This window comes from Petaurus breviceps, unplaced genomic scaffold (assembly GCF_028583685.1).
Source record: "Petaurus breviceps papuanus isolate PSGF00001 unplaced genomic scaffold, PetGlider_PUasm1.0 229, whole genome shotgun sequence".
In the NCBI taxonomy this organism is placed as follows: Eukaryota; Metazoa; Chordata; class Mammalia; order Diprotodontia; family Petauridae; genus Petaurus; species Petaurus breviceps.
In genome coordinates this window covers 6,019,748-6,046,993 of record NW_027185903.1, presented here as the reverse complement: position 1 = coordinate 6,046,993, position 27,246 = coordinate 6,019,748, and the positions used below count along the sequence as shown (strand labels likewise).

Here is a 27,246-nt window from a genome sequence, read left to right as displayed (position 1 = left end):
AACGATAGAACTAGAAACCTTGAAAAACAAACCACAGTGAACGAGACCAGGCTTCCCCTTCCCTGAAGCCTGGCCGGTCTCCCCACAGTGTTTTCAGAAGTCGAAAGTTTCAGGAGCACAACTATCTCGGGGGTGGGGGGTGGGGAAGAGGAGAAACCATAGCCACCAAAGATGGTCTTTATTCAAAGTACCCCCAAACCACACACTCGCACCCCTGATGCATATCACTGATTTGATCTCTTGCCATACGATCTTGCCCAGAACGAAGGGGCCCCCAAAAAGTCTGCAGATTCTACAATTAAAGGACTACGCAGTTTCTCTGATGCCTGTCTTGGTCCCGGCTTTACCGAATGACTCCGTCATTTATTGGCCGCCCCTCGGTGTTAATCACCCGCAGCTTACTTGAGCCCCGCCTACCTCTAGCCTCTGTTAAACTGGATCTTTTTCAGCTGTCACGGCCGGCAACTCCAGAGTCTGCTTAGAAATCGCTTAACAGAGGGGCTGTCTCCGCGTTCTGTGAAACTAGCTGCTTGGTGCTGTTTGCTTAAGTTAGTGCTATATTTTTCACAGCGATTTGCTTTGGTTTTCTCAGGTATATGCCCACTGGAGCAGGAGAAAGCCAGAGAAAAAGGGCAGATTTCGTGCACAGGTGGAAATAGGTTCTCTGGGAGATTTCAGACTACAGAAATGAAACTTCGATTTGTTTTAGATTGAGAGAATGAGTCTCTGTGCTCCAGACAGCTAAAGTGAAGTGTTTCTCCCCCCCCCCCCCCATAGTTAGGTGGAATATATGTGTATAGAGGTTAATTTAAAAAAAAAAAAACTAGGAAAACTGGAAACTTTCTGCTGAGGGAGTAAATATTTTCTGCATATGCAGGTTCGCCATGTGTTAATATCATTCTTGCCTCTGTGCATCTGGTGAAGAACAGAATATTTATTGGTGACTGTCCTAAGAAAGATGTCCCAGGAAATGCCTCAGACCATGAGCCAAATGGTCAATACCACTTGTGCTTTGCATGGAAAAAGCAACAGTGCCCATTGGGGCAGTTCCTGTGAGTGTGACTTGAAAAGGAAGTCAGGCCACTATCAAGGTAAGTTTTGGAGTAATAACAATATTGGTTTTATGGTGATCTCCCAGCCTCTGGCAATCCCAGGGCAGCAGAAGGTGAATGGGGGGGGGGGAGGGGGAAGGGGAAGGGAAGCTCTTGTCGTTTAAATATGCCTAACTATGAAAATGTGAGAACTAATGCTCTCTTTTTAAGAAGCCAACTGAAAGATCATTAAGAACTCAAACTCCTTGTTGTTACAGTTTTTGTCCTTAAATCCCTCAACAAATTGAAATTTCTGTACTTGAAATGACAACTTATGTCAGTATCTGGCTTGGAAGGATGAGAGGCAGGGAAATAACAGTTTGTGTGATTCTAAAAATTTCATGGGATCAAGTTTGACTATTGGGATCAATATGGGTCAGATTAGCTCCACATCAGCATGTCATGCCAGTTGGTGACTGGCAGCCATATCCTACTACTTAGGGCATAATCTGAGTTTTAGGCTTGCTGCCTGGTTTATTCATTACTTGGGGAAACAAAAACAATTTTTATTGGTTTTTTTTTTTAAACTGGTCCAAGAGCAGGTGGAAACAGGAAAGTACAAGATGGTCTATGTTGTAGGTCCACCAGACAACAGTGTAGCTGATAGCTGCCTCAGTCATGAAAGATCATAGATCGGATTATAGGTTTACCTCTAGAAGAGACCTCAGAGGTCATAATGTCCTAATCCCTCATTTTACAAAAGAGGAAACGGATCCCCAGGAAACTTCATAATTTGTCTGAGTGACATACAGTGGTCATAGCCTGAGTTACAGTTGTCATAGCCTGAGTCCTAAAGCATAGGTCTTCTGACTCAAACACTTTATCCACTGCACTGCAAAGTGACCAAAATGAATGGATTCAACTCAAAAAGTATTTGTCAAGCAATCACTGTGTGCAGAGTACTGTGCTAGGTCCTAGATGACATATAAAAATTCTATAATCCAATATCCCTGCCATCACAGAGCTCATCATGCAGTAGAAAGATGTGCCACATATGTATGTGATACAGAATAATATTATTGTGATGTATTTGTATCACAATGTAAAATGTAATACAAAGGCAGAAGGCTTTCTGAAGGAGGTAACATTTGGTTTGGGTGGTAATGGGTGGGTAAGATTAAAACAGGTTAAGAGTTGGGGAAAAGAGGACATTTCACAGGCATAGAGAATAAGGTGAGAAAAGACATACAGGTGAGAGAGTAGGGTGTGTTCTGGGGATGAATGATTTAACTGAAGCATAAGATGCTTGGCAGGGATAGAATGATATCAGAATGGAAAGGATGTTTCCAAATGGCAGAAGAACTTGGCTGTCAGGCAAAGAAGTCTGAACTTGACTGGGTGAGCAATAGGGAAATACTGAAGTTTTTTGAAAGGTATATCTAGATCTGTGCATGAGAATGACTAATCTAGTAGCTATATGAAAGCCAGATTAGATTAGAGGGGCTTCAAATTAGGTACCAAAGAACACTTTAAGAGGATGAAATCATCTCCTAAAAGTTCAGGTTGGGCCCCAAATATTCCTAAATTCCCCTTAATTATTTTGTATTATCTGAAAATGGATATAGGAAGTGTAGATTAACTGTTACAGGCTACCTTTTGTTTTTCTCTTTCTTCCTTTCTCTTTTTAAAATTTACTTCCTTGTCTTCCTGAATTGCATCATTTTGCACTTTGCAGGGGGTGGGGGGATCATATAGGCACATCCTTAGTTTTTGGCAAACACAGAGTAGGTCAGGCTTGAGAGGTGAATTGTTTCAATTACCAGAAGGGTACCTGCATGTTGATATCTATGCTATTTATATGTTATGTATATCAGGTCCCTTTGCCTGATCCACAGGCATAGGTGTCTAGAGGGTCAGTACCATGATGTGCAGTGACATGGCATGCAGGATTTGAAGTCAGGATGACATGAGTTCAAATCCTGCCTTGGACACTTAATAGCTGTGTGACCCTGGGCAGGTCACTTTGCCTCTCTCAGCCCAGGTTTCCTTGTCTGTATAATGGGATTAATAATAGCATTCATCTCACAAGATTGTTGTAAGGATCAAGTGAGATATGTAAAGGTGCTTTGGAAACCTTCAAGTGCCATAAAAATGATAGCTGTTATCCTTATTTTTGTATTAACAACTCTCACTGTAAATGCTAAACTAATATATATTAAATTAGAGTAAAAACTTGACATTTTACGGTGTCAGCAGCACCAGACTGTTTGAGGGAATTAAACAGACTACACCAGAGTATGTCCTGACATTTACCATAATTTCAGCAAGAAAAACCCATCATTGTAAAAGCATCCTCCTGTAGAATAAGTTGGTAGTTTTAGAGTGACCTAATGGCCACTCCTAAACCCAATGCTGGCCATGACCATTATAGCCTGGAGCCAAAGTTATGATGACCCATTTCTCAAAATATCCACAAGATTCAGCCATTTGGAAGAAATATGTTCTCTTTTCTGTGGTCTTTACTAGAGCTTTGCGACAACCACCACTAACCAAGGCCTTCTGCAACTGAGCCTCAGAATACCTGTCCTTTTCAGCTATAATCCCTCAAATCCCCAGGTACACCAAAATAAACAGAAAGAAAAACAAAACCACACCCAGAATTCCAGAGTGTATTGCAGACCAACCATAAGGGGCAGGAGTATTACTTGGGAGTCTGGAATGACCAGTGACATTGAGTAAACCATTCGTTATAATGATAAGTTACATTCCAGTCCCTGACCTAAGGTTCACAGGGGATCATTTTTCACCATAGCTCTGGTTTTTCCTTAATATTGGACTTTTAGTTTGCTAATCTACAAAGTTCAGCAGGACCTCATGGAATGTCCAGCCATCAGGGCCCATGTATTTTGGGGAAAATGGTGTCTGGCCTGCCCTAAATTTCTCTCCTTTAGCTAGCATAAAGGCTATAATTACATTGACCACTTCTCAGAGAACATGTCTGGAACAACCAGATATATGTATATTTTCCTTGCCATTGCATATAACATGGTAATTTGTTTTAGATAAATGGCATGGATATACTTCTCTGTTCCATCACACATATTTTTAGACTGTTTGGCTGTGTAACATAGATCATAGATTTAGAGTTAGATGAGATTGTTTTTAAAGATCATTTAATTCAATGCCTCCATTTTACTGAGGAAACTGAAATTCTCACAGGGACAAATAACAGTGTTGGGATTCAAACCCAGATCTCTTGACAGCAAATGCAGCATTTTCTACCATACCACATTTTTAGTAACAGAGGCCATATAAACCATCCCTCATGATTGAAATGAATTCACTACTCATTTCCACCTCTCCCAATCTTTTTTTTTCTTCTTCAGGTTTGGCTCAGATTTCGTTTCCTTTGAGAAGGTACCCCTATGCCCAAGTTAAGTCTGTCTCCCTCCTCAAACTAACTAATATTTACTTATATGGTTGTGGTTCACACCTCTACCCCCAAAATGTAAGCTCCTTGAGAAGAGACTGTTTTGTCTTTGAGGTCATAGAACAGTGCCTTACACTTAATACAGTAGATGCTTAAAAAGTGTTTTGGATTGGGAAGAAAATGTGTCATAGAGACAGAAACCATATAAGATAACCATTCAGCTCCCTGTTGCTGACTTTTAGCTTCTTGTAAGTACTTCTCTGCAGATATTAAAATAGTCTCTGGTTGCTCTTGCATAGATCCCATGACTATAACTGTGGACCTTTCTAAAAATAAAGGCAACCTCCTACCCCCTCTTCCCCATGTGCTGAGCACTTGGCTCTGCTCATCTGTGCCATGATAACTGATGCTTTAAACAGACTCAGAAACCAAACTCACAGCAGTTTGTGTATTCCCACCTAATTGTCTTTGGTGGTCCAGTTCCAGGTCTAGCTTTGCTCTTTTTGTCCAGGTGCTTGCCCACAAGGCAGCAAAGCCAAATTCATACTCCTGCTCCAAAGAGCTTTCCCACCCTAATTGCTGACTGTTGGATCATAGCTTGAGATCTCAGAGGCTGTCTAATGCAACCTCCTCATTTTATATTTGAGGAAACTTCGCCCCAGAGAGGTTAAGGTGGCATACATAACAAGTAGCAGAACTGAATCTGAACTCTGTTCCTCTGACTCCAAATCCAGCTCACTTTTCCATTATATAGTGATGCTTCTTGAGAAATTTGACATTGAGTACTAAGACAAATGTGGAACAAAGAAAGACCATTCTATTCCCTGATCAATGTTATTGTCTCTGGCTTTCCTTGCATTCCTCATCTAGGCTGTGGTTTCGGTCACATTCAGACTTTGGCAGGTTCTAAGCTAGACTCTTACATTCTAAATATAAATAGATTAGGGAGCTGAAACCTTAGTGCATGCCCATTCTGCTGTTAAATTCATTTAGAATTTAAGTGATAGAACACAAATTATATTTTTACTGTCTCAAGAGCAGAGACTGCTATTTCTCTTATATTTTTCCACAAGGTTTTAGTGATTTGGGGCAGTAATGTTGCTGGCCACATGAGTGAAATTTATTTCAAACAGCTAAAGAACTTAAGTACAAGGGAATGCAGAAATAGCAATCCAAGAGCAGCATTTGAATCCAAGAAGCTTTGGACAAGTAAATAATACATATTTCTATATGGAACTTACGCATAATTTTACATGGTTTGTGATACTCAGAGCAGATTCTAATAGCCTACCACTTTCACAGGACATTGTAGTATTCTTATGCCTTGGTATGGATTCTAAAATTGAGATAATAGTATATGCAACATAACATTTGGATGACTGACCCTTCTACATAGGCGCTTTCCTGTTCCCACCACCACCGCTACTTGTTAGTGCTTCTCCCACAGAGTTACATTATGTCTGTTCTATTTGTCTTCCCCTGTAGAATGTAAACTCCTACCTAGGGTGTAACAGGGGGCCTAGCACATAAGAAGCCTCTAATAAATGTTTGTTGACTGTGATATTTTTAAAATAATGAATTGTCTTCTAATGAAAATAGGATGAGTATGATTTTTCAGCTATCTGGTTTTTACTCAGAAAAATAGAGAGGGAAGGCAATAAGCAGCATTCATATAATACCTACTATATGCCAGGTATTTTATTGAGTTCTTTAAAAAAAGCATCTTATTTGATCCTTATTAACAACCCTTTGGACAATAAGTCCAAAAATAGGCTATACTTGAATGTCATGGTGTCTGCAAAATCACCTAACGCAAATAGTGAGGTAGTTTTTCCAAGTATGAGTCGACAGATACATAGAACATCTTTAAAGAAGACAGTTTTAGTGAAGACAGAGACTTTGGGAGATCAGTTCTTGCAGAATTCAAGAACTGAAAACAGCACTGGAGTTCTATTTCATCTAACCTCTGACAAGGTTGGATATACCAGAATAACCACCCTGAAAACAGGATCAGTATTTTTTTTTTACATTTTGGGGATGAGGGTGAAGGGTTGAGAATTATGAAGTAAAATATTGTAGTAGAAATAAAGTTAATGACCATCTGAATTTCATTTGTTGCATACTCATGACTTGCGTGACATTGTGGGCAAGTTATAAAACCTCCCACTTCTCAAATTCCTCATGTGTAAAATGAGGGAATTGAGCTAGATGACCTCAGAGATCCTCTGAAGTTTTATATAAATGATCACATGTCTCTGTCTCTGTCTGTCTGTCTGTCTCTCTGTCTGTCACACACACACACACACACACACATACACACACACACACACACACACACACACACACGAGTCTTTCCCACCACAAAAACCCAAATAGATACAAACTGGCTCTTCTAATCTAGTTCCATCATTAATCTAAGCATCCTTCCATCTCTCAATCTGACTGTTAACTCCTTAAGGGCAAGGATACTGTCATATGTTGTATTAGCTATAATAAAACACTGAGCACATAATAGATGCCCAATAAATATCTTTTAATGGAATGATAAATCTATTGACATGATAGCATACAGCACTTTTGTGTGTATGTGGCTCAGCTGGTCCTCACTCATGTTGTAAGGTAAAAGTCATGCATTTGCCACCCACGTGGGATAGTTAGTTTTGATATGCCTCATAGCTACAGACTACAAGCCAGCTACCTGCCAAATGCATACCCTTCATCCCTAGAGGAATTGGGCAAGGGAATATCCATGAACAGACCCTTCACACTTCTATTATCACCCCTGGAAGATAACTCAGAGCTCATGTCCTGATTCTGAGTCAGCAGTACTATGTTAATTGAAGAAGGCTGTTCCATTTAAAGGTAAGTAGAAGTGAAATGCAAAAAAAAAAAAATAGCAGCTCATTGGAATTATTCATGACCATGGAGCTGGCCTCAGAAGGGAGAATGATCTATGGAAGTTCAGTTTTTGTGACAAAGGATAGAGGAGCATCCAAAACCATGAATGGAAAGAGTTTTTTTTTTTTAATTATGATTCACTTTGGGTTAGTTGCACTGGGGGGTTCAAGTTTATGTGTTAGCTATTACTGTAAATCATTAATAATTATAGTGTGCAATTTTAATCAACATTTCAACAAGTAAAGTTTCACACCTCAGTTGTTACTTCATGAAGCCATCATTAAATCTAACATCATATCCAAACAAAGCCAAAAATGCAGCACAATGGTATCCCTATTAACAAAATGGATATGTTTCAATAAAATATTTCTTGGTTAGAAACTTCCCTATTGGGACTGAAATAATTTTAGAGCCCTTTCAGGCCATCAGAAGGAGGAGGAATCAACGAAGACTATGAAAATCTCATTAAATACTAACTAAAATGGTGTGCCGAAAAATACAAAATATACATCTGGGCATCTTGAGCAAGATCAGTGATTCTTAACCAGAGGTCTATGGATTTAATTTTTACATTTGGTAACTGTATTTGAATATAATCTATTTCCATTGTAACGATATGTATTTTTTGTATTTAATAACATTATTCCAAGAAGGGGATCACAAGGCTTTCCCTGACTTGCAGAGTGGTCTATGACATGAAAAAAAATTAAGGGAAGAGTAAGATTCGAGTTGGGATTTTCTGGACATTTTCACTGACTGCCTCCCTTGCCTGTTACACTTTCTTCTTATTTTCTGCTTCTTGACTTCCTTCAAGGTCAGCTAAAGTCCTTTCTTCTGCAAAACCTTTCTTAGTCTTCAATCAATGTTTTTCCTCTGAGATTATCCTCAATTTATCCTGTATATATCTTGAATGTAGTTGTTTGCATGTTGTCTCTCTTATTAGACTGAGTTCCTTGAGAGCAAGAACTATATTGTTGTTATTTGGGGGTGAGAGGTGATTTGTTGTTTTGCCGTGTATGAGAGAGCTTGGTGCAATACCTGGCATATAGAAGGTGCCTGATAAATGCTTGTTGACTTAGGAAGGAAGAGTCTTTACTACTTAATAGAAACCAAGAGTAGAGAGTCAGGAGAGATTGCTATGGTGAGAACAGGGAGAGCTCTAGATCCTGGAAGAAGCAGGCAATTCTGGTAGAACCTAGGCTTGTCACTCAACCCCAAGCAGGGATTGTGTCCGGGTCTGCCCTCCCCCTACTTCACCAAAGGAACAGAGGGCCACCTAGCAGGGAAAGACTTCTGACCCTCCTGTATGACAGTCTCAGTGACTGAAGTCAGAACCTTTCCTGTTTTGATGGTAGGGACAATTTTGTTAGAAAGCAACAGGGCGTGTTAGGGGCGGCTAGGTGGGCAGTGAGTAAAGCTTGGCCCCGGAGTCGGGAGGACCTGAGTTCGGTTCCAGCCTCAGACACTTAAAACACACACACACACACACACACACACACACACACACACACACACACACACAAACTAGCCATGTAACCTTGGGCAAGTTACTTAACCCCAATTGCCCTTCAAAAGGCCAAAAAAAAAAAAAAAGCAACAGGGCACTGAGCCCATGAAATGCAGTTGGGAAGAGATTATGATTTGGGAGGAGAGGGAAACAGGGGTTTTATGATTTAGAAGATCACAGAAATGGGAATCTGAGAACCTCAAAGGGCTAATCTTCACTTATTCCACTATTTTACCTAAATGTGGCCTTGTTAACCACCAACAGTTTACAAATAGATATCATAGGGAGATATTTTTGCTGCATCTCAATGGGAATAGTTGCAGTTGAGCCAGACAATGGTTGCCAATGCATCTTCATATGATTGATGAAAACTTTGTTTAATAACACAGCCAATTTTGTCATAAAGGAGCTTTTATTGCCAAGGAATTTGTTAGTTGAAATACCCTTGTATTTTTGCTATTAAAGGAAAATGAATGAGCTGAAAACAAAGTTGCTCTTGAAATAAAGTTCCCATTTGCCTGAATATAGATCATGAGAGTAAGAATTTTGATGGGGAAATGAAACAAAGCAATGTTTATATAGAGGAGTTCTTAAAGTGGAGTCTGTGATGTTCCTGGTTGGATGATGGATAGATAGATATAGATGGATCAATAGATAAACAATTGTATTTCAATGTGATTGGTTTCCTTTATTATTTCTATGATTTTTATTTTGTGCATTTAAAAACATGATTCTGAGATAATCTATAGGTTTCACCTGACTGCCAAAGGAGTCCATGACAAGCAAAAAGGTAAAGAATCCCTGGTCTAAGAGATTTTGTAGAGAAAGGAAGCCCCAGTCTACAAATCTGGAAACATACAAATAAAAAGGCAGTCTGTTAGGTTACAGAACCTAAACCAAACTCCACCCTGACCTCATCCCCAGCTATTTTTTTTTCTGGATGTGGTATTTTCATTGGTATAGGGAACCTCTAATGAGATTGATGCCTCCTTTGCAATTTATAGCCTTAGAGAGTTGCCTGGGTTACAGAAAAGTTGTGATTTGCCCAGATACAGCTACTGTATGTCAGTAGCAGGCTTAGCATCCAGCTCTGCCTGACTCTGGAGTCAGCTGTCTATGTACTATACCAAACAGCCTCTTGATCACTTTCCAGATGTCCTGAAGTCTTAGATTCATAAATTTCAGTTCAGTCATGATATAAAACTTTCTTCAATCATATCATGAACTCCACCTCAGTCCCAAACAGATGTCTCATGGGGATATGGCAGTGATCCTGGGATGACTTAGATGAAGCCAGTGGTACATATGCTCTGTGAAGTCCCTTACTAGGATGGAAAGGCATTCCCAGTAACATCGACTCTATGTCTGTTTTCCCAGGGCCAGCCTAAGTTTAGATAGGGTCATCTTCAGGATGGTCAGAGAGAGGTGAATGCTTTACTAAAGACTGTGTAATAAGCCATGAAGGGTTTGTAGTCTGTGCCTGTATAAGGAACACTTGTACTGATGAAATCTCAGATCCTTGAATTATTAGGACCATAGTTTCTTGAAGCAGGTCAAGATTTGGAGGTGGGGGCCTTGAGTCTATATCTTAGTTCTGTTATTTAACACCTGTGTGAGCTTGGGCAACTCACTTAAAACATTTCTGTGCCTCAGTTTCTTCATCTGTAAAATTAGGGGCTGGTGGTAGATGATTTCTAAGGTTCCTCTCAGCTCTATTAATCTATGAATATGAGGATATTTTGAGAACATTGAGTCCAGAAGTGTCAAACATGCAGCTCAAATGGTTGTCTGGAACATTGCCAAGTGTACCCAGCCAGATTAAAATGTAGTTGGAAAATATTTAGCAAAATAAATAATAATATAAAAACAGAACATAGAAAGTGTTAATTAATATGTGGTTCTCTAAATCAATAAGTGGTAGCACCAATCCTTATTGAGGAGTTACTGGCCCTTTTTTCTATTTGAGTTTGATACTACTGACTTAATCTACCCCTGATTTTACAAATGAGGAAACTGAACTTCCTCAATGCAGTGCTTAGGAGGATAAACTTTGTGTTAAGAATTATGTGGAATAGCATTTGTCATAACAAATAGAACTCACAAAACAGGATAAAAAAGTATAATTTTGTATTTCTCTCCTAATTACGTAGTTAGTAAGGAAGAGCACTGTTTGAGCTTAAACACAGACATAATAGACACATAAGTAAGAAACACACCAAGATTTTTTTGAAAAAAGGGAAGAAGAACTGCTGTATGCAAGTAGAGTAGAGGCAAGCTTGGGGATATAGTGGAAGGAACAAATACAGAGTAGAAGAGAGAGAGGAAACAGATCGAAAGAGAAAATAGAAAAAGATCAACTACAGAAGTTGATCTCCTACGATTACTGAACCGCCAGTTATTGGGAGGGGTTGCCATTTTACTTTATAAGATAATAAAAAGCGAAGTAGACAAGTAGAGGGAAGAAAAGATTTGGGGCGGGGGGAGGAGGAAAGAAATACTTAAAGTTTTTCCAGGAGTTCTGCTCCCTTCCCAAAGAATAAAAAGATCCTTGGAAAATTGGAACAGAATTTGGATTTTGATATTTTTAGGATGATGAATAAAACGTTTAAGCTAAGTGTGTGTGTGTGTGTGTGTGTGTGTCCATGTCCATGTCCATGTTCATGTGTATCCCTAGTGTTTGGAACAGTGCCTGGCATGTAGTAGACTGAATTGGAGAGTAGCAGACATTTTAAATGAGGGCTCTGATAAAGAAAGCTGAAGGCTTTCTTTTGAGCATTCTTGATCCAGAAGTCATCCACCTGCTGGGTTTCTTCCACATCAGTAGCATCTTGAAGGATTGCTCAGTCAACATCCTCAGAGAGCCAAATATTTCAAGTAACTGTATACAAAAGACTTTCAATTTCTTGTTTATAGACAAAATGACATTTGGACATCAGGAAAAATGATGACTAAGCTCTTGGGAGAGCAATATATTCTTCTGAAATGCTGAGATGTATATTTACATTCTTAAACTCAAAAGTTAAAGTATCAGGATGTTAAATCACTGAGACTCCTCTTGGTTTGTCCAGTGGACACACTTTGGGTGAGACTTCTGCGAGGTCAGAATAAGAAAGTGTAATTGAATCTGCAAAAAGAATAGGCCATGCAGTATTTGCAGACAGGTAGACATGTGCAAAGGGAAAAGAAGTTAGATTTTATGATATTAGCTCAATCAGCTTTTTCCCAGAAGCTCTGAAACAGAAGAAAATGCACATATTTCAGTACCTATCAATTGTAAATGATATAAAGTCCTAGAGAAGACCTACATAGAAAAAAAAATTTGCTCTGACTGATAGTATAAGTAATATGAAGCCAGCATAACAAATGATAGGCCACATTTGCATATTGATTTAAGGTTTGAAAAGCAAATTATATACATCATTTCATTTGATCATGAGCTATAAGCATCTATAAATATCCATATATTACTACAAGAAGGTGGTTAGTCAAGTTAACAAGCATTTAAGAGTCCACTATGTGCCATGCACTGTGCTGAGTATTGGGAATACAAAGAAAGACATAAACAGTGCCTGCTCTCAGGGAGTCACAGTGTAATGTGATGCAAACAACCGTGTACAAGCAAAATAGTTACAGGATAAATTGGAGATAATCTCAGAAGGAATAAAAACTTCCTGAGATTTTGTTATTGTTTGTTCATCATTCTCAGAGAGGACCAATGATATCAGGAGGGTGATGTCTTGACTTGCACAATTGAATTTTAGCTGAGATTGGAAGGAAGGCAGGAGGCGCAGAGGTAAGGAAGGACAACATTCCAGGCATGAGGAAGAGGCAGTAAAAAAAAGCACAGAGTTGGAAAATGGAGCATCTTCTGTGAGGAACAGCAAGGAGAACAATGTCATAGAACAGTAGAGTACTTAGAGGAGAGGAGAGTATAAGAAAACTGGAAAGGTTAATAAAGGTTTTAAAAGTCAAACAGGACTTCATTTTTGATCCTGGTAGTAATAGGAATTTTACTGGATGGGGGCAGAGGGGGATAGGGGGAAGGCAAGGTGTAACATGGTCATAAATGTGCATTAGAAAGATCATTTTGATAGCTGTTTGGATGATGGATTGGAGTGGGAAGAGAATTGAGACCCATCAGCAGGTTGTTCAGGCTAAGGGTGATAAGGACTTCCATGAAGTGTCATAAGAAAGAAAAATGACATATACCAGAGAAGCTATTAAGGTAGAAACAATAGAATTTAACAATTGATTGAATGTGGTGTGTAAGAAAGAGTGAGGAATTGAGGATGACACCTAGGTTGTAAGCCTAGGTGACTAGTAGGTTGGCAGTACCCTTGACAGTAACAAGGAAATTAAGAGGGGGGCACGAGGAAAGATTATGAGGTCAGTTTTAGACATAGTTAATTTAAGATGTCTATGGGACATCCAGTTTGAGATGACCAGGCAACGATTGGAGATGGGAGACTGGAGTTTAAGAAAGAGTTAGGACTGAACAAGCAGATCTGAAAAATCATCAGCATAAACATGATGATTAAATTCATGGGATCTGATGAGCCCACCAAATGAAATACTGTAGAGCAATGAAAGAAGACTGCCAACGACAAAGTCTTGAGAGATGCCCAAACAGAGATAATTTGGTTGGAGAACCAATGAAGGAGATTGAAAAGAAGTGACCATACAGATAATAAGGGAATCAGCAGACGACAGTATCACAAAAATCTAGAGAGAAGAGAAAATCAAGGAGAAAGATCAACTCTGTCAAAGGCTGCAGAGAGGTCAAAGAGTATGATGATTGAGAAGAAGGTCATTAGATTTGGCAGTTAAGAGATCATAAGTAACCTCAGAGCAGTTTCTTTTGAATCATGAGGTCAGAAACTAAACTACAGACCTAGAACAAGATCAGAAGAAAGGAAGATGTCACCGATTGTAGACAATTTTCTCGAAGAGTTTAGTCATGAGAGGGAGGAGGGATGTGGGATAGTTATAGGGGATGGATTAGGGTGAGGGCACTAACAACTGGGAGAATCAGGAAAGACCCCCGGCAGGAGAAGGCAAATGAGCTATGCTTAGAGGGCATCTAGGGGTTCCAAAAGGAGGTGAGAAGGAAGGCTCTTACATTCTCACAACCACCTTCCTTTCCAGTCTTATCACATAATTCTCCCTTTCAATACTCTACATTCCAGTTGAGACAGAACTTCCTAGCTGTTCCAGATCTCATCCTAAATTCTCTCACCATCATCCAGGCTATCTCTCATGACTGGTATGCCCTCCTTCTTCATCTCTGCCAACTGAAATTCTTCTCTTCTTTTAAGGTTCAATTTAGATGCTGCCTTCACAAAGTTCTTCCTATATTCCCCTTAAAGGTTCTATTCCCTAAATTTTCTTATTGAACTTTTGGGGGATTTCTCTTTTGTCTTAACCCATTTTACCTTTCACTTTTTTTTTTTGCTTTTTGGAGGGGAAGGGCAGTTGGGGTTAAGTGACTTGCCCAAGGTCACATGGCTAGTAAGTGTATCAAGTGTCTGAGGCCGAATTTGAACTCAGGTCCTCCTGACTCCAGGGCCTATTCACTACACCACCTAGCCGCCCCAACCTTTCATTTTTTTAATGCATTATTATATTGTCCTATTAAATTCTAAGTCTCTTAAAGGGAAAGGCTTTGACATTTTGCATTTTGTGTCCTCTGTGCCTAACACAGTACCTGACACAGGGTTTTGGGGGATGGTTGTTGGTTTTTTTGGTCCAGACCTGTGACTGCTTTAGGGAGCTCTGGTGAGGACAACCCATCCAAATGGGCTACTTTTCTTCAATGTATAGTCTGAGAAATTTGCCTGGCAGTGCTGAGAGGTTGTGACTTGCACAGGGCTACTGGCAGTAGATGTCAGAGGAACGCTTTGGTCTCCATTCCAAGGATAGTCAGCTATGCAGCTAATCATGTTGCACGTATTAGATGCTTGTTTAATTGAATAGTACATCCAATAGTACATCTGAGTCAGGAAAATAAGCATAGCACATACCTTCCAGGTCATTGGAATAGTTCCCTGAGATCCCCTACCTCCTGGGTCTGAAGTTGCATTATATTCCCTTAACTGAGTTGTCCTGGAAACTACCCCCATTACTGCCCTCAATAAATGGCCTCTTTCCTACTGGGTTCCTGGTTCTGTGGGGGCTTTTAGGAATGATGTCTTTAAGCTAGTATACAGGCTTGCATAAAAGCATAAACCAAGAGTGTCATGTTACCTTAAAGAATGTTACCTCTTGGGACTTAGTGTGAACTTTTTCTATATGGAAATATTTTATAGGCTGGTTGCTAATTTGTAATTTATTCCCTCTATTTGTACATTTCCATAGCTCCTCCATATATGGTTAAGAAGTTGAGGTGGAGAATACCTCATGCTTGTGGTTACTTCATGAACTCGGTAGAGAGAGAGTCCTTCTCCCTCTCCTCCCTGCCCCACCCCCTACTTCCACCCCACCCTCCCACCCCCAAGTATCACAACTTGTTCTTTCTGGACATATGTTTGAAAGTTTGACATGCAGATTTTCACTTCATTTTTTAAAAAAATATAAAAAGTTGTGTCCAGCTTTTTAATGTGTTTGACAACATAGTGAAAAAAACCATGGTGTCAGTTCCATGATTCCTTATCCCCAAGCAGGGAGCACCAGGACTTTTTTTTTATTACTTTAGAAACTCTTCAAATAAAATAGACGTTTATAGCTTCACATTTTCCAGCTTCATATTCCAAGCTCATGAAATGGTTGTTATATAAACTAGTATGTTTCTTTTAGTTTGCCCAAGGAGGCAACTTTCCAGATTCCAAGGGATAGGTCATTTTGGAAGAGGTTGCAAGAATTTGTCTTACCAAAAAAAAAAAAAAAGGTACAATGAGATTTATATGGACCCACAATTTTTTCAAAGCTAAAATCATCAAATTAAAGGAAATCAAGAAAGCAAGATCCTTTGGGAATGCTTGATCCTTGCAGTGTTGCCCTTTATATCTTATGTTTCCTTGACTTCAAAACTAAGTGAAAAGAGCAGGTTTCCTGCTCTGTGTATGTGACTAATACTCTTGAACAGCAAAGCCATTAGCTCCCTCATAGACCAACATCAGGCTCTGTCTTCCCACCCCGCATTATGGGAGACACACTTTTCCCAATGCTTCTGTTCCTTCAGTTTTGATCCCTTCATATATGAGGCCCCTGCTTTAGTGGCCTTTCTTACCCATACCCAGATGACTATATAATCTTTACTCCTTGTGGCACTGTTCATTCTAGTTAAAGCTCCTGTATTCTGGTGAACAGCAAAGTGGATTAAAGTAGATTCTTATCAGACAAGATTCATCATGCCTCGTGCCTCCCTCTGAGATTTCCCTAGCTTTTGCAGATCTCACGTACTGCCTTTTAAAACAAACCCTGAGAATACCTGGGTTGTCTCATTATCCCCTATTATTGTGCCTGGTACCCTCTCCTTTTTTTCTTCCTCAAACCAAATGAAAGGAAATATACATATCTGCATAGTATTTACATGTTTTACATATATATGATTATCACATGCATATAAATATAATACTATATTTTAAATATGTGAATATAAAATATATATTAAATACATATTTGTACATGCACACGCATACATATTTTTGTTCTGTTGTTCAGTCCTTTCCAGCTCTGCGTGACCCCCTGGACCACAGCACACCAGGCCCATCTGTCCACCACTATCTCTCAAAGTCTGCCCAAGTTTATGTTTGTTTTTTCCTTCTGTCTCTCCATCTCATTAGCTGCTGTTCTTTTCCTTTTGCCCTTAATCTTTCCCAACATCAAGGTCTTTTCCAATGAGTCCCATCTTCTCATTAGGAGGCCAAAGTATTTAAGCTTCAGCCTCAGTATTTGACTTTCCAATGAATAAGTGGAATTGATTTTTTTGTAAGTATTGACTTATTTGGTTACCTTGCTATCCAAAGGACACTCAAAAGTCTTCTCATATATATGTATATATTTGTATTCTACATATATATACACACATATGGATATGTCTTTTTCTATATACATATATATAAGAAATTAAGAAAAGAATGGAGGATTATAATTGAGTTGAAATAAAAATCAAAGGTTCAATTCAGTAAGCAATTCAGCAAGCACTATGCTATGGGCTTCCTGATCTCAAAGAGTTTATTTCCCTTAAAGGTATAGAGAGGGTTTAATAACAATTAAATTGCACAGTAACAGAGTGCTGGAAGTAGAGTTCAGAAGACCTGAGTTAAAATACGATCTCAGACACTTATAAGCTGTGTGACCCTAGGCAAGTCACTTAACTTCTGTCTACCTCAGTTTCCTCATCAGTAAAATGAGGATGATACTAATAGATGTCTCTCAGGTGATAAGGATAAAATAAGATTTTTTTTTGTTTTTTGGAGGGGGGAGGGCAGGGCAATTGGGGTTAAGTGACTTGCCCAAGGTCACATGGCTAGTTTTTTGTGTTAAGTGTCTGAGGTCAGATTTGAACTCAGGTCCTCCTCACTTCAGTTCTCTATTCACTGTGTCACCTACCCAAACCTATAAGATAATTTTTGTAAAGCATTTTGCAAACCTTCAAGTGACATATGAATGCTGGTTCTTATTATTATTTACTGCTCCACTGATTTTGTACATTATATAAAAACTTAAAAATAGAAATCTAAAAAGGAAGAGATAAAGGAGATAAATCCTGATCCTGTGATTTCATTCATAGAAGAAAATTCCAGGTGAGAGAGTTCCTTCTTTCAATGCAGATAGGTACCTTCTCTGTAATTTATAGTCTTAGAAAGCTGCCTAGAGGACTACAAGGTTAAATGACTTGCCCAGGTTCATACAACCAAAATGGGTGAAAGGTAAAACTGGAAAAGAGAGTTACTGTAGTTATTTGTGTGAGGGAGAGATGTGGGTCTGATTTGCAATTTAGGAAAATCGTTTTGGCAGCTATATGAAGTATAAATTGGAGAAAGAAGCCCCTTGAGTCAGGAGAACCAATAGGGAGGCTTTTTTTATACATATAATCCAGGCCAGAGATTTGAACACTAGAGTAGGGACTGTGTGAACACAGAGAAGGGGACAGACACTAGAGATATTATGGAGCTAGAGATGACAAGCTTTTGGTGACCAATTGAATATGTGGAATAAAAGACAGTAAAAAATTGAGAATATTGATATTGTGAACCTGGGTGATTAGAACAATGGTGATGCCCTCAACCATAGTAACAGTAGCAGCAGCAGCTGCTAGCAATTATATAGCACCCATTATGGGCCTGGTGCTATGTTAAACATTTTTTTTTTGGTAAGGAAAGTAGAGAAAGATAATGTAATGAGATCTGTGATAGGAGGATTTTTCCCAATGAAACTTGTACAGATTGTGCTAATGGGCCCTGTACAGGTTAGATTATAACTACCCTGAAGGTTGGATGATTGGCTCAGAAAGTTGGGAGTTTGCATGTTGAAAGAAGCAACTCAGTTGGGGAATGGTGCTGAAGAACGGAAGGTGTGGTTAGCGAACTTTATTAAGATTACTTTTTATTTATTTTAAAATTTTAGTTTATTAATTTAATTTTAATTAATTAATAGAATTGATTAAATTAATAGCATTATTTAAAATATTTTATTTATTAAGATAATTCAGAGTTATTAAGCACCTACTATGTGGCAGGCACTATGCTAAGCACTAGAATCACAAAGAAAATCAAAAGACAGTCCCTGCTCTCAAGGAGCTCAGAGTCTGATGGGAGAGACAACAGGTAAACAACTATGAACAGAAAAGAGATAGAAAGGATAAAGAGGTAATCCTTAGAGGGAAGATACTAGTGTGAAGGGGGTCAGTAAAGACTTCTTGTAGAAAGTGGGATTTTAGCTGACACTCGAAGGAAGCCGGGAGACAGAGAGGCAGAGGGGAGGAGAGTGTTCTAGGCATGGAGGATAGTCATCGAACATGAAGAGGGGGCAGATATACTGTGTGAGGAGTAGCAAGGAAGTCAGGGTCTTTGGGTCCCAGACCATGACAGAGAAAATAGAGGAGGAAGGTATACGAAAACTGAAAGGTAGGAGGGACCAGATTGCTAAGAGCTGTGAATGCCAACAGAAGGTTTCTATTTGGTGCAAAGGGTTGCTATATATAGGTCTAAGTAAAAGTGGGTGTGGTAATAACCATTGGCTAAGAGCCAGAGTTGGACCAAACCAAGTTTGGATTTGTAAAAAAAAAAAATCTGCCTGTGGGGTTTCTCAAATCCCACCTCTTTCTAGAAGTCCTTCCAGGACCATTTTGGTCGGATAACACTAAATTGAATCTTCATTTATCTACTGTCTTCACTGTTGTTTGTTATTGTTTGTCCTTGTGCTCAAAGAGGACCATGACATCAGGAAGATGTTCATGTAAACTCCTTGAAGTCAGTATTCTCTTTTATCTCTCTTCACAGGCCCAGGCATTGTAGTGAGCTTAGACTAAATGTTCAATAATGACTTATTCATTGATTGACTCTGGGCCCTTTAGAACAGGGGAGTAAGAGCTCCTCATTCTACAGGCATTGGCCAGACACTAAAGGGTCTGGGATCAACCAGAGCAAGGTGGGGAGCATCCCATTCTCCCCATGATAGTAAATAATGGGGCTTGTCTCCAACACTTCTGGGAGCTCATGAAGTCATAGCCCCCTCCAGTCTCCTTCATCTAAAACAAGATTGAACAAATGCAAAGAGGGGAAGAGCAGAGACCAAGGACGTGTAAGCCTCAGATGGGAAGTGCCCAGAGTCTCTCCCCTTACATAATTGCCTCTCTCAACCAAACTGACCAACTGAGAGGAAGATCCTAGTTAACAAGTGCCTTTTGCATGTACTCCAATCAATAGTTTGTTGCCTTAACAAGTGGATAACAGGCCAGAGCCAGTTATGGAATGTCTGCCTATGCCCCAGATTGGGCAGCCAGACATTCCATTACCTGTCATCATGTCTTACAAGAACCCATGTGTCTTCCACATAAGGAATTGTATCAGCCCCTTCTCACCCTACCTGTTACATATTAATAAAGAAAACAGGAGGGAGAAGAAATGTGAGAAATAAACTAGCTCAGATATTTACTTCTGAATTGATTTCTTTTGATCACTCTAAAAGACCACTAGTGTCTGGTGGTGATCAGAATTGGGATCCAACATACAGACTAAATTAAAATCATAGTGTCTGGGGTACATTGCTCTTTTGCCATTTAAGAATGTTGCACTTCAATGGTGCCATGGGCAGCCTTTAACATCAAACGGCCATAAGTGTTCCCTTCTTTTTACTGTGAAGGACCCCAGAAGTGGCAGATCCCTTTGCCTCTCTAAAACAATGATTCTTCCATAATTTCACTGAACAAGTAAGAATATCTGATACTAGAACTCCCTTAATGGGTTGCCTGATATTGGAATGCCAGAGACTGTATGGCAGTCATCTATTGACTCAAAATAATTTCACTCAGTGTATCTACATACACTCATGTACACAGATAAGAAGGTTTATGTTCTAAATCCCTATCAACTGATCATGGACCCATAGCAAATTCACTTGACATAATCCTCCTTTCAGACTAGGTTTTTTCTGGAAATAAATATCATAGTTACTTCAGAGAAATATAAGATGAGCTCTGTTCCTAGTATTTAAAGGCCCTAAGCTGTTATATTTTCAATAAGTTTCTTTCTACCTTTAAAAAACCCCACCCACAATTATAAATTAGATTTTAAATATGGCACTGAAATATAAAATTGGTTTATTATATGAGAGAGGAAATTATCAACCGCCTTAGGCAAAAATTCTCATGTTTGCTATAAAAATCAATATTTTCAGTATTAGAACTAGACATTCTTCCAAAGTTTTCATTGTGGTCCTTGTTTCACTCTGTATTAATTCCAACTATGCTATTTGATCTGTTTGAAGCATTCATTGATTTCTCATCAGCTCTTTGACCATTTTGGAATATCCTTTATGTTTCCAAACTAGTCTAGGATATCTAAGTTAAGAAACCACTCGGTAGGACCCAGTGTAATTTCCACTATCCTCTCCCTAAAATTCATCCCTCCCAAAAAACCAGTGATACTCAACATTAGAGTACACTGGTCTTTAAAAAACTTTTGGGAATACCAGAACACAGCTCAGTGATAACCAGACCTAAGAGCTTCCCAATATTTGCAAAGAAAAAAGACACCGAGAAGTGAGAAAGATGGAAATAGTGTAAGACAAAGAAGAAAGGAAAATGGAGCCGATTACAAGGAAATGAAAGACAAAGAAGAAGAAAGAGGAGAAAATCTTGAGGGTCTATGAAATTATCCCTCCCTATCCTCCAAGCATTCTCAGTCGCAGTTTTTAGTTTTCCACTGGTTAAATTCACCCAGGGAAAAAAAGAGAGGATAGAGCGTTAAATGCTGGAGCAGGGGTTCTTAACTTTTTTCTCTCTCTCTCATGGAACCCTTTGGTAGTCTGGTGAATCCTATGGACTCTTCAGAATAATGTTTGTAAATGGATAAAATAAAACACCTAGGATTACAAAGGAAACCACTTATGTGGAAAGTTATCAAAATGTTAAAAAAAAAAACAAATTTAGGGGACCCCCCCCAGCTTAAGAACAGCAATAGAATACTTAGAATCAGTGGACCTAGATTTGAATTCAGGCTGTGCCACTTACTATGTGTACAATCTTGAGCAAATTACTTAACCTCTCTGGGCTTAGTTTCCTAATCTGTAAAATGAGGAGAGTGAACTGGATAACCTCTTTATTAGTTTAAATTATTATTAACTCTAAATCTATGCTGAAAGAAAAGGTGGGACATAAGGAAAAGGAAAGGAAGATTGAGGAAAGAAGAGAAACAAAGGCAGAGAAAGGAGAAATTATGGGGAGGAAATGGAGGGAGGAGAATTGCCAGGCCTTTAGCCAAGGCAGATTATTCCAGTCCTGGCAGCAATTAGAGGTGACCCATTTGGCAACAAGGGCATCTCTGCTGGAGTAGCCACTCAGTTCCACTTCAGCCAACACCTCATCTTGAGCAGCTCTGCGTGAGGCTGGATCTGCCTGGTTCCATCCAGTCCAGGAGAACAGGGTGACTGTCTTTCCCCCTCACTGGGCAGCGTGGGCAGGGCTGCCTTGCCCAGGGCCCTTGGGGTTATGCCAAACCGGTGCCTCCAGGCTGGAAATAGAAGCCTCTGTGCCCCCACCTCTCCTGATGGGTTCTTGCTTTAGCTCCAGGTTGGGCATGCACTCTCTCCTCCAGATCCCTCCTTTTTTCTGCATGGCTGGAAGACAGAATCATGAACACACCCTCAGCTTCTGCAAATCCCCTGAAACCTCAGCCAGCCCCTGGGGTTCACATTTCCCAGACACACTCAAATGAAATTCCCCTTAGAGACCAGGTTTGATCAGGAGTGGCTTCCTAAATAATATATGAGAGGAAACTATGTCTAATATATAAAAACAAACAAAAAAGGAGTGTTATAAATTAATGAGGAATGGGGTGTGGAGGTTTGAGACTTGGTATGCAACATGTTGCCTTGTCAATAAAATTGTGAAGGAATAATAATAGAACCTGTTTTGTAGTGTTTTACAGAAAAATTGCTTGGAGGAAATCACACTTTACCCCCACTTTGGCCCTTTTACCACCCTGTGAGGAAGGTAGTGCAAATATTGTTGGTAACCCCATTTACACTTGTGGAAATGGAGGCTGAGTTCCTATGTGACTTGGTTACACAAGTAACCTTCTGATCATTAGCAAAACAAGGAGCAAACACTTGGGTTCCATTGCTGACTCTGTCACTAATTAGACAGATGACAAGGCAAGTCATTGTACCTCTCTGAACCTTAGTTTTCCTCTTCTGCTCTGACATTCCGAGATTCTGTAGGTCTTTATTGGGGGGGGGGGGTGGCAGAGAAGATAGAATTCTATGCAAATATTTCTTTGAATGTTTTCAGTTGTTAAGAGGAGTTTGATCTTGTGGAAGTGAATGTTGAAAACGAAAATAAATAAATAAATGAATGAATGAATGAATAAATAAATAAATAAACAAACAAACAAATAAATAAATAGAAATGTGAATTTTAAAAAAAAGAGGAGTTTGAACTTTGTATATATTTTTTTCATATTCTTTTTATTTTCCAGAAAAAAATGTTATTGCTCAGCCAGTGTTTGTTTTTGAAAACAGAGATCAGGCTTTTAAGGTAAACTCTTAATAAAATATTTTCCTTCTCTTTCTTCCTCCTCTCCCTCCATCTTTTCCCTCCCTTTCAACTTCTCCCTCCCTCTCTACTGGTCTATTTCCTTGCAAAGGTATTAGTAGTCTAGATCTGTTCTTCATCTCTTCAGTATTGTCCTTTAAACTAAGATAAAAGATCCCTAGACATATTTCAGTGATTTCAAAGGTGCTTAATGTTGTTACATCTCTCTCAATATCACACTCAACTCATCTACTTTGAGAAACTGTTATTAATAAGGAATAATCCCATTTTGCTACTGTTTCTGTTTGGTTGTTCTTTGGTGGAGGGAGGGGGCAGTCCTCCTTTGGATAATGAATCCGGGAGCCATAAAACTTGTATGCAAACTCCTAACTTTGTAAGCTGTCACTTGTGTAAGCGGGTATGGGGGGGAGGGCAAAGAGCTGCTTTGTATTAATCCTTTACTTTATTTTGCTTCAAACTGTATGTCTTTGGGTGATTTCTACATAGTGAAAAGATTCACAACTGAACTAGAAAAATCAAAAGTCCAGATCTCACAGGCATCTTTGTTTCTTTCCAGAGGCCAGCTGAAGACACTATTGACAAAGTAGAACATGGTAATAAGCTATATCCTGAACTTCTAAAATCTCACTATACAGGGAACAAATATAACATGTTGGTGCACCTCTATCATATTAATAATGAATTGTTTCCTATTTATGAATTATATATCTCTAGTATTGTCATTTGTGTTAAAGATGATACATTTTTTTCCCTGTTCATTTGTCCATGGAAAGATGGCGGATATGAGACCCTGCCAACTTTATAAAGCTACTCCCACTCTACCTTGCGAATGCACTACCTGCAGAGAGATGTCAGTCTCCTTTCCCCTCAGGTTCATCATGATATCTTTTGATGAAACTGAGACTATTTCATAATGAATCTCCTACAGCCATACTTGATGTGCCTGTAGTTTATAATGTCCCAGCTGTTGCCATCAGTGTTGCACAATTTAAAATTATACTTCAAGTATCTTGAGCAACAGTACTGTTGAATAATGTTTATAAAACAGATGATGCTTAGTATCTAATCCACAACGTGGTTAAGGAGGCTTTAATTTTCTGGAGAAAGGTTCCATTGAGTTTACTTCTTCACATTGCATTTCTCCCAGGACTCCCTGGCTCTTCAAGAAAGCGTACCCGATCTTCATCTTTCACTTTCCACATGGCAGATACCAAGCAAGGTAGGGTCTTGACTTCTACTCATTCTTTTTCTTTCCAAATAAAGTTTTGGTTTTGATTGCTATCTTTTCTTTTTATACTATGTTTATTTATCAACCCATCCCTCTGCCTCCCTTCCCCAGTAAGCCATAACTCACAAGAATGAGAGAGAGCTGTTTACCAAAACTAACCAACCCATCAACTGAATCTCACAGCATATGCAATGTACCACACTCATAGTCCCCAACCTCTTCCGATTCACATTAAATGGAGAAAAAATAGAAAATTTCCAGTTAGAATAACTTATTTTAAAGTTGACCATTTAATAATGACGTTTTATTCTAAGAATTTTATTAGCTACTGAACTGTCAATAACTTCAAAAGAAGTATGTTCATTTTCTCTCTATATCTTCTTAACTGTGTGAAATATATATATTTTCCCCCACCCACCTGAAAAAAAAACACCTTACAATATGCCAATTAACTTATTTTGAAATATCTTTTCAGAATCAGCACCCTCCCAAAAACGAATGAGATCATCTTCCTTCACTGTCCTTCCTACATTTCCCCCCTCCCAGCCAGGTAATAGCTTTTGAAGTTTCTAACCTGAGAGTCTAACGTGAATAGCAAACATTGTAAAAAACTGGCTCTCACTTCTTCATTTTCACCTACTAATGTATTTTAAATATTTTTATGACTTGTCAAATTAAATGGAAGCCAAATTAAAATGTTATACACAGTAAAACTTTGTGAATTTAGACTATACTAATTTAAACACATATCATTTTTAACAAAAATCTACAATTTGTCAAGGACATTTCTATGTATGCTGAAGTTTTATGTAATATAAATGTATTTCACTTATTAGTACCCACTTACTTGAATGATAATGTGTGCATTGCCCAATAGTAATTAAACTGTACTTTTATAATATATAGCAAGCTGGAATTTTTCACTTACTCGAACAGCACTCTTCCATTTATTCTGAATTAATGTTGAATTGTTTCATTAAAATGGTTTATCTGCATTCCATTTCCTTTCACATAGAGTTTCTGTCAAGCCTGGAATGTTTTGCCCCTTGACCATCACCTAAAGGGAAACCTAACTTCTTTGGTTCAGGCCAGATACTTTTTCTGATTCCTTCAGGTGTTAACATTCTCACCCTGCCTTCAGTTACCTTGAATTTACTCATCCTTTTGTTTTTGTATCCCTGTCTGTTCCTAAGGATAGTAGACACTTAATAAATGATTTTTGGTGGGGTGGCTGGGTGGTGTAGTGAATAGAGCACTGGCCCTGGAGGACCCGAATTCAAATCCAGCCTCAGACACTTAATACTTACCACTTAATCCCAATTACCCTTCCTCCTCCCCCTCCAAAAAGTAAAAAAAAAAAAAAGACTTTTGAATTGAACCAGTACCAAATTGAATCAGAATATCTGAAACATCCCTGCCCCAGTAGAATATGAACTCTTTGAATGTAGGGACCATTTCATTTTTTAATTCCTGTCTCAAGGGACTAGCACAGCATCTTGCACATAATAGATGGCTAAAAATATTTAAAATAGAATATTTATACTATTCAGATGTTGCTAGTTGTATTTAAATTATTACTTGTAGATTCTGGCCTCTGAGGAAATGGATTCAAATTCCAGGTCTGATGTTTTATTTAAAAGCCTTGGACAAGTTACTTAACCTTCTAGGCCCCAGTTTTCTCATCTGTAAAATGAAAGAGTTGGACTAGGTGGCCTCTGAGGTGCTTTCCAGGTCTTCTATGATTTCAGAGTCACGGGATCCTAAGATTTTACTGCTGTCAAATAGTAAAAGCAATTGTATTACTTTTAAAAGATTTTTTGATATTCCGTTGTTTTTTGGTGGCATCAGATTCTTTGTGACCCCATTTGGGGTTTTCTTGGTAGAGAAACTAGAGTGGTTTGCCATTTCCTTCTCCAGCTCATTTTACAGATAAAGAAACTGAGGCAAATAGGGTTAAGTGACTTGCCCAGGGTCACACAGCTCATAAGTGTCCAATGTCAGATTTGAACTCATGAAGATGAATCTGATTCTAGGACCAGCACTCTATCCACTATACCACCTAGCTTCCCTAATTAAAAGATAGTCTGCTCTATATGATACATACTACAAAAATCAATCTTTCCAAATAAGAAAAAAGCATGTACCCTGTTTTAAAAATGTGAATCAACTCTAGGAACTATAAATGTAGTAAAACAAATGAAATCCCTATTCTTTATGACCCTGTTGGCATTACTGATCACTAATGATATGCTAGGTTCCAATGAGATAGAATTTTGCCTACTCAAAAGACTATTAATCTAAGTAAAAACTCAAAGTTTACAAAGCAATTCACATTATCTCCTTTCATCCTTGCAACAACACTGTCATGTAGGTATTACAAATATTATTTCCACTTTATATACAGGGAAACTGAAGCTCAGAGCGCATAAATGATTTGCCCAGATTCATATCTAGTAAGTAAATATTAGAATGAAGATTTATGAAACAGGTTTTTCTTGATTTCCAGGTCACATACACTTTTTACAACCCTACACTGCCTACTCTGTGATTGGCAAGGTACAAGCATTAGAAAAGGATATTAGTACTAGGGGAAAAGTTGTTGCTAGTAGTAGTACTGGTAGTAGTAGTACTAGTATTACTGGTAGTCATAGTAGTACTAGTAGTAGTTTTTTGTTGTTGTTGTACTAAGAAGAAAAGTTTCAAGCTCTTGGGAGAAATGAACAACAGAATGTGGGTATGCTCAGACCTATATACACTCAGTAGTAAGAGCTATTTTTCTAAATCTTAAATTGGAGGAACTAGCACTGTCAAAGCAAACTGATGAACTATTCTCTTCCCACCCCTCCATTTAATTAAGCTTGCTTATACTTAGAGGACTCAGTTCATATTTTCTTCCATAATTCAAATCAATTCCATACTTTTCCATTAATGAATAGA

General features: G+C 38.7%; 1 protein-coding gene across 2 annotated transcripts in view; it reads left to right on the top strand.

Moving 5' to 3' along the window:
- The first annotated feature begins 414 nt into the window (after positions 1-414).
- RANBP3L (RAN binding protein 3 like) overlaps positions 415-27,246 on the top strand; it is a 68,842-nt gene continuing 42,010 nt past the window's right edge. Inside the window, exons 1-6 of one of the 2 annotated variants that reach the window (XM_069096145.1) lie at positions 415-548; positions 878-1,091; positions 23,005-23,063; positions 23,638-23,674; positions 24,229-24,300; positions 24,785-24,859. In XM_069096145.1, the coding sequence (XP_068952246.1) occupies positions 959-1,091; positions 23,005-23,063; positions 23,638-23,674; positions 24,229-24,300; positions 24,785-24,859 (376 nt within the window). In that variant the 5' untranslated portion in view covers positions 415-548; positions 878-958. The remainder of the gene's footprint in view (positions 549-877; positions 1,092-23,004; positions 23,064-23,637; positions 23,675-24,228; positions 24,301-24,784; positions 24,860-27,246) is intronic. The other variant, XM_069096146.1, reaches the window with a different exon arrangement.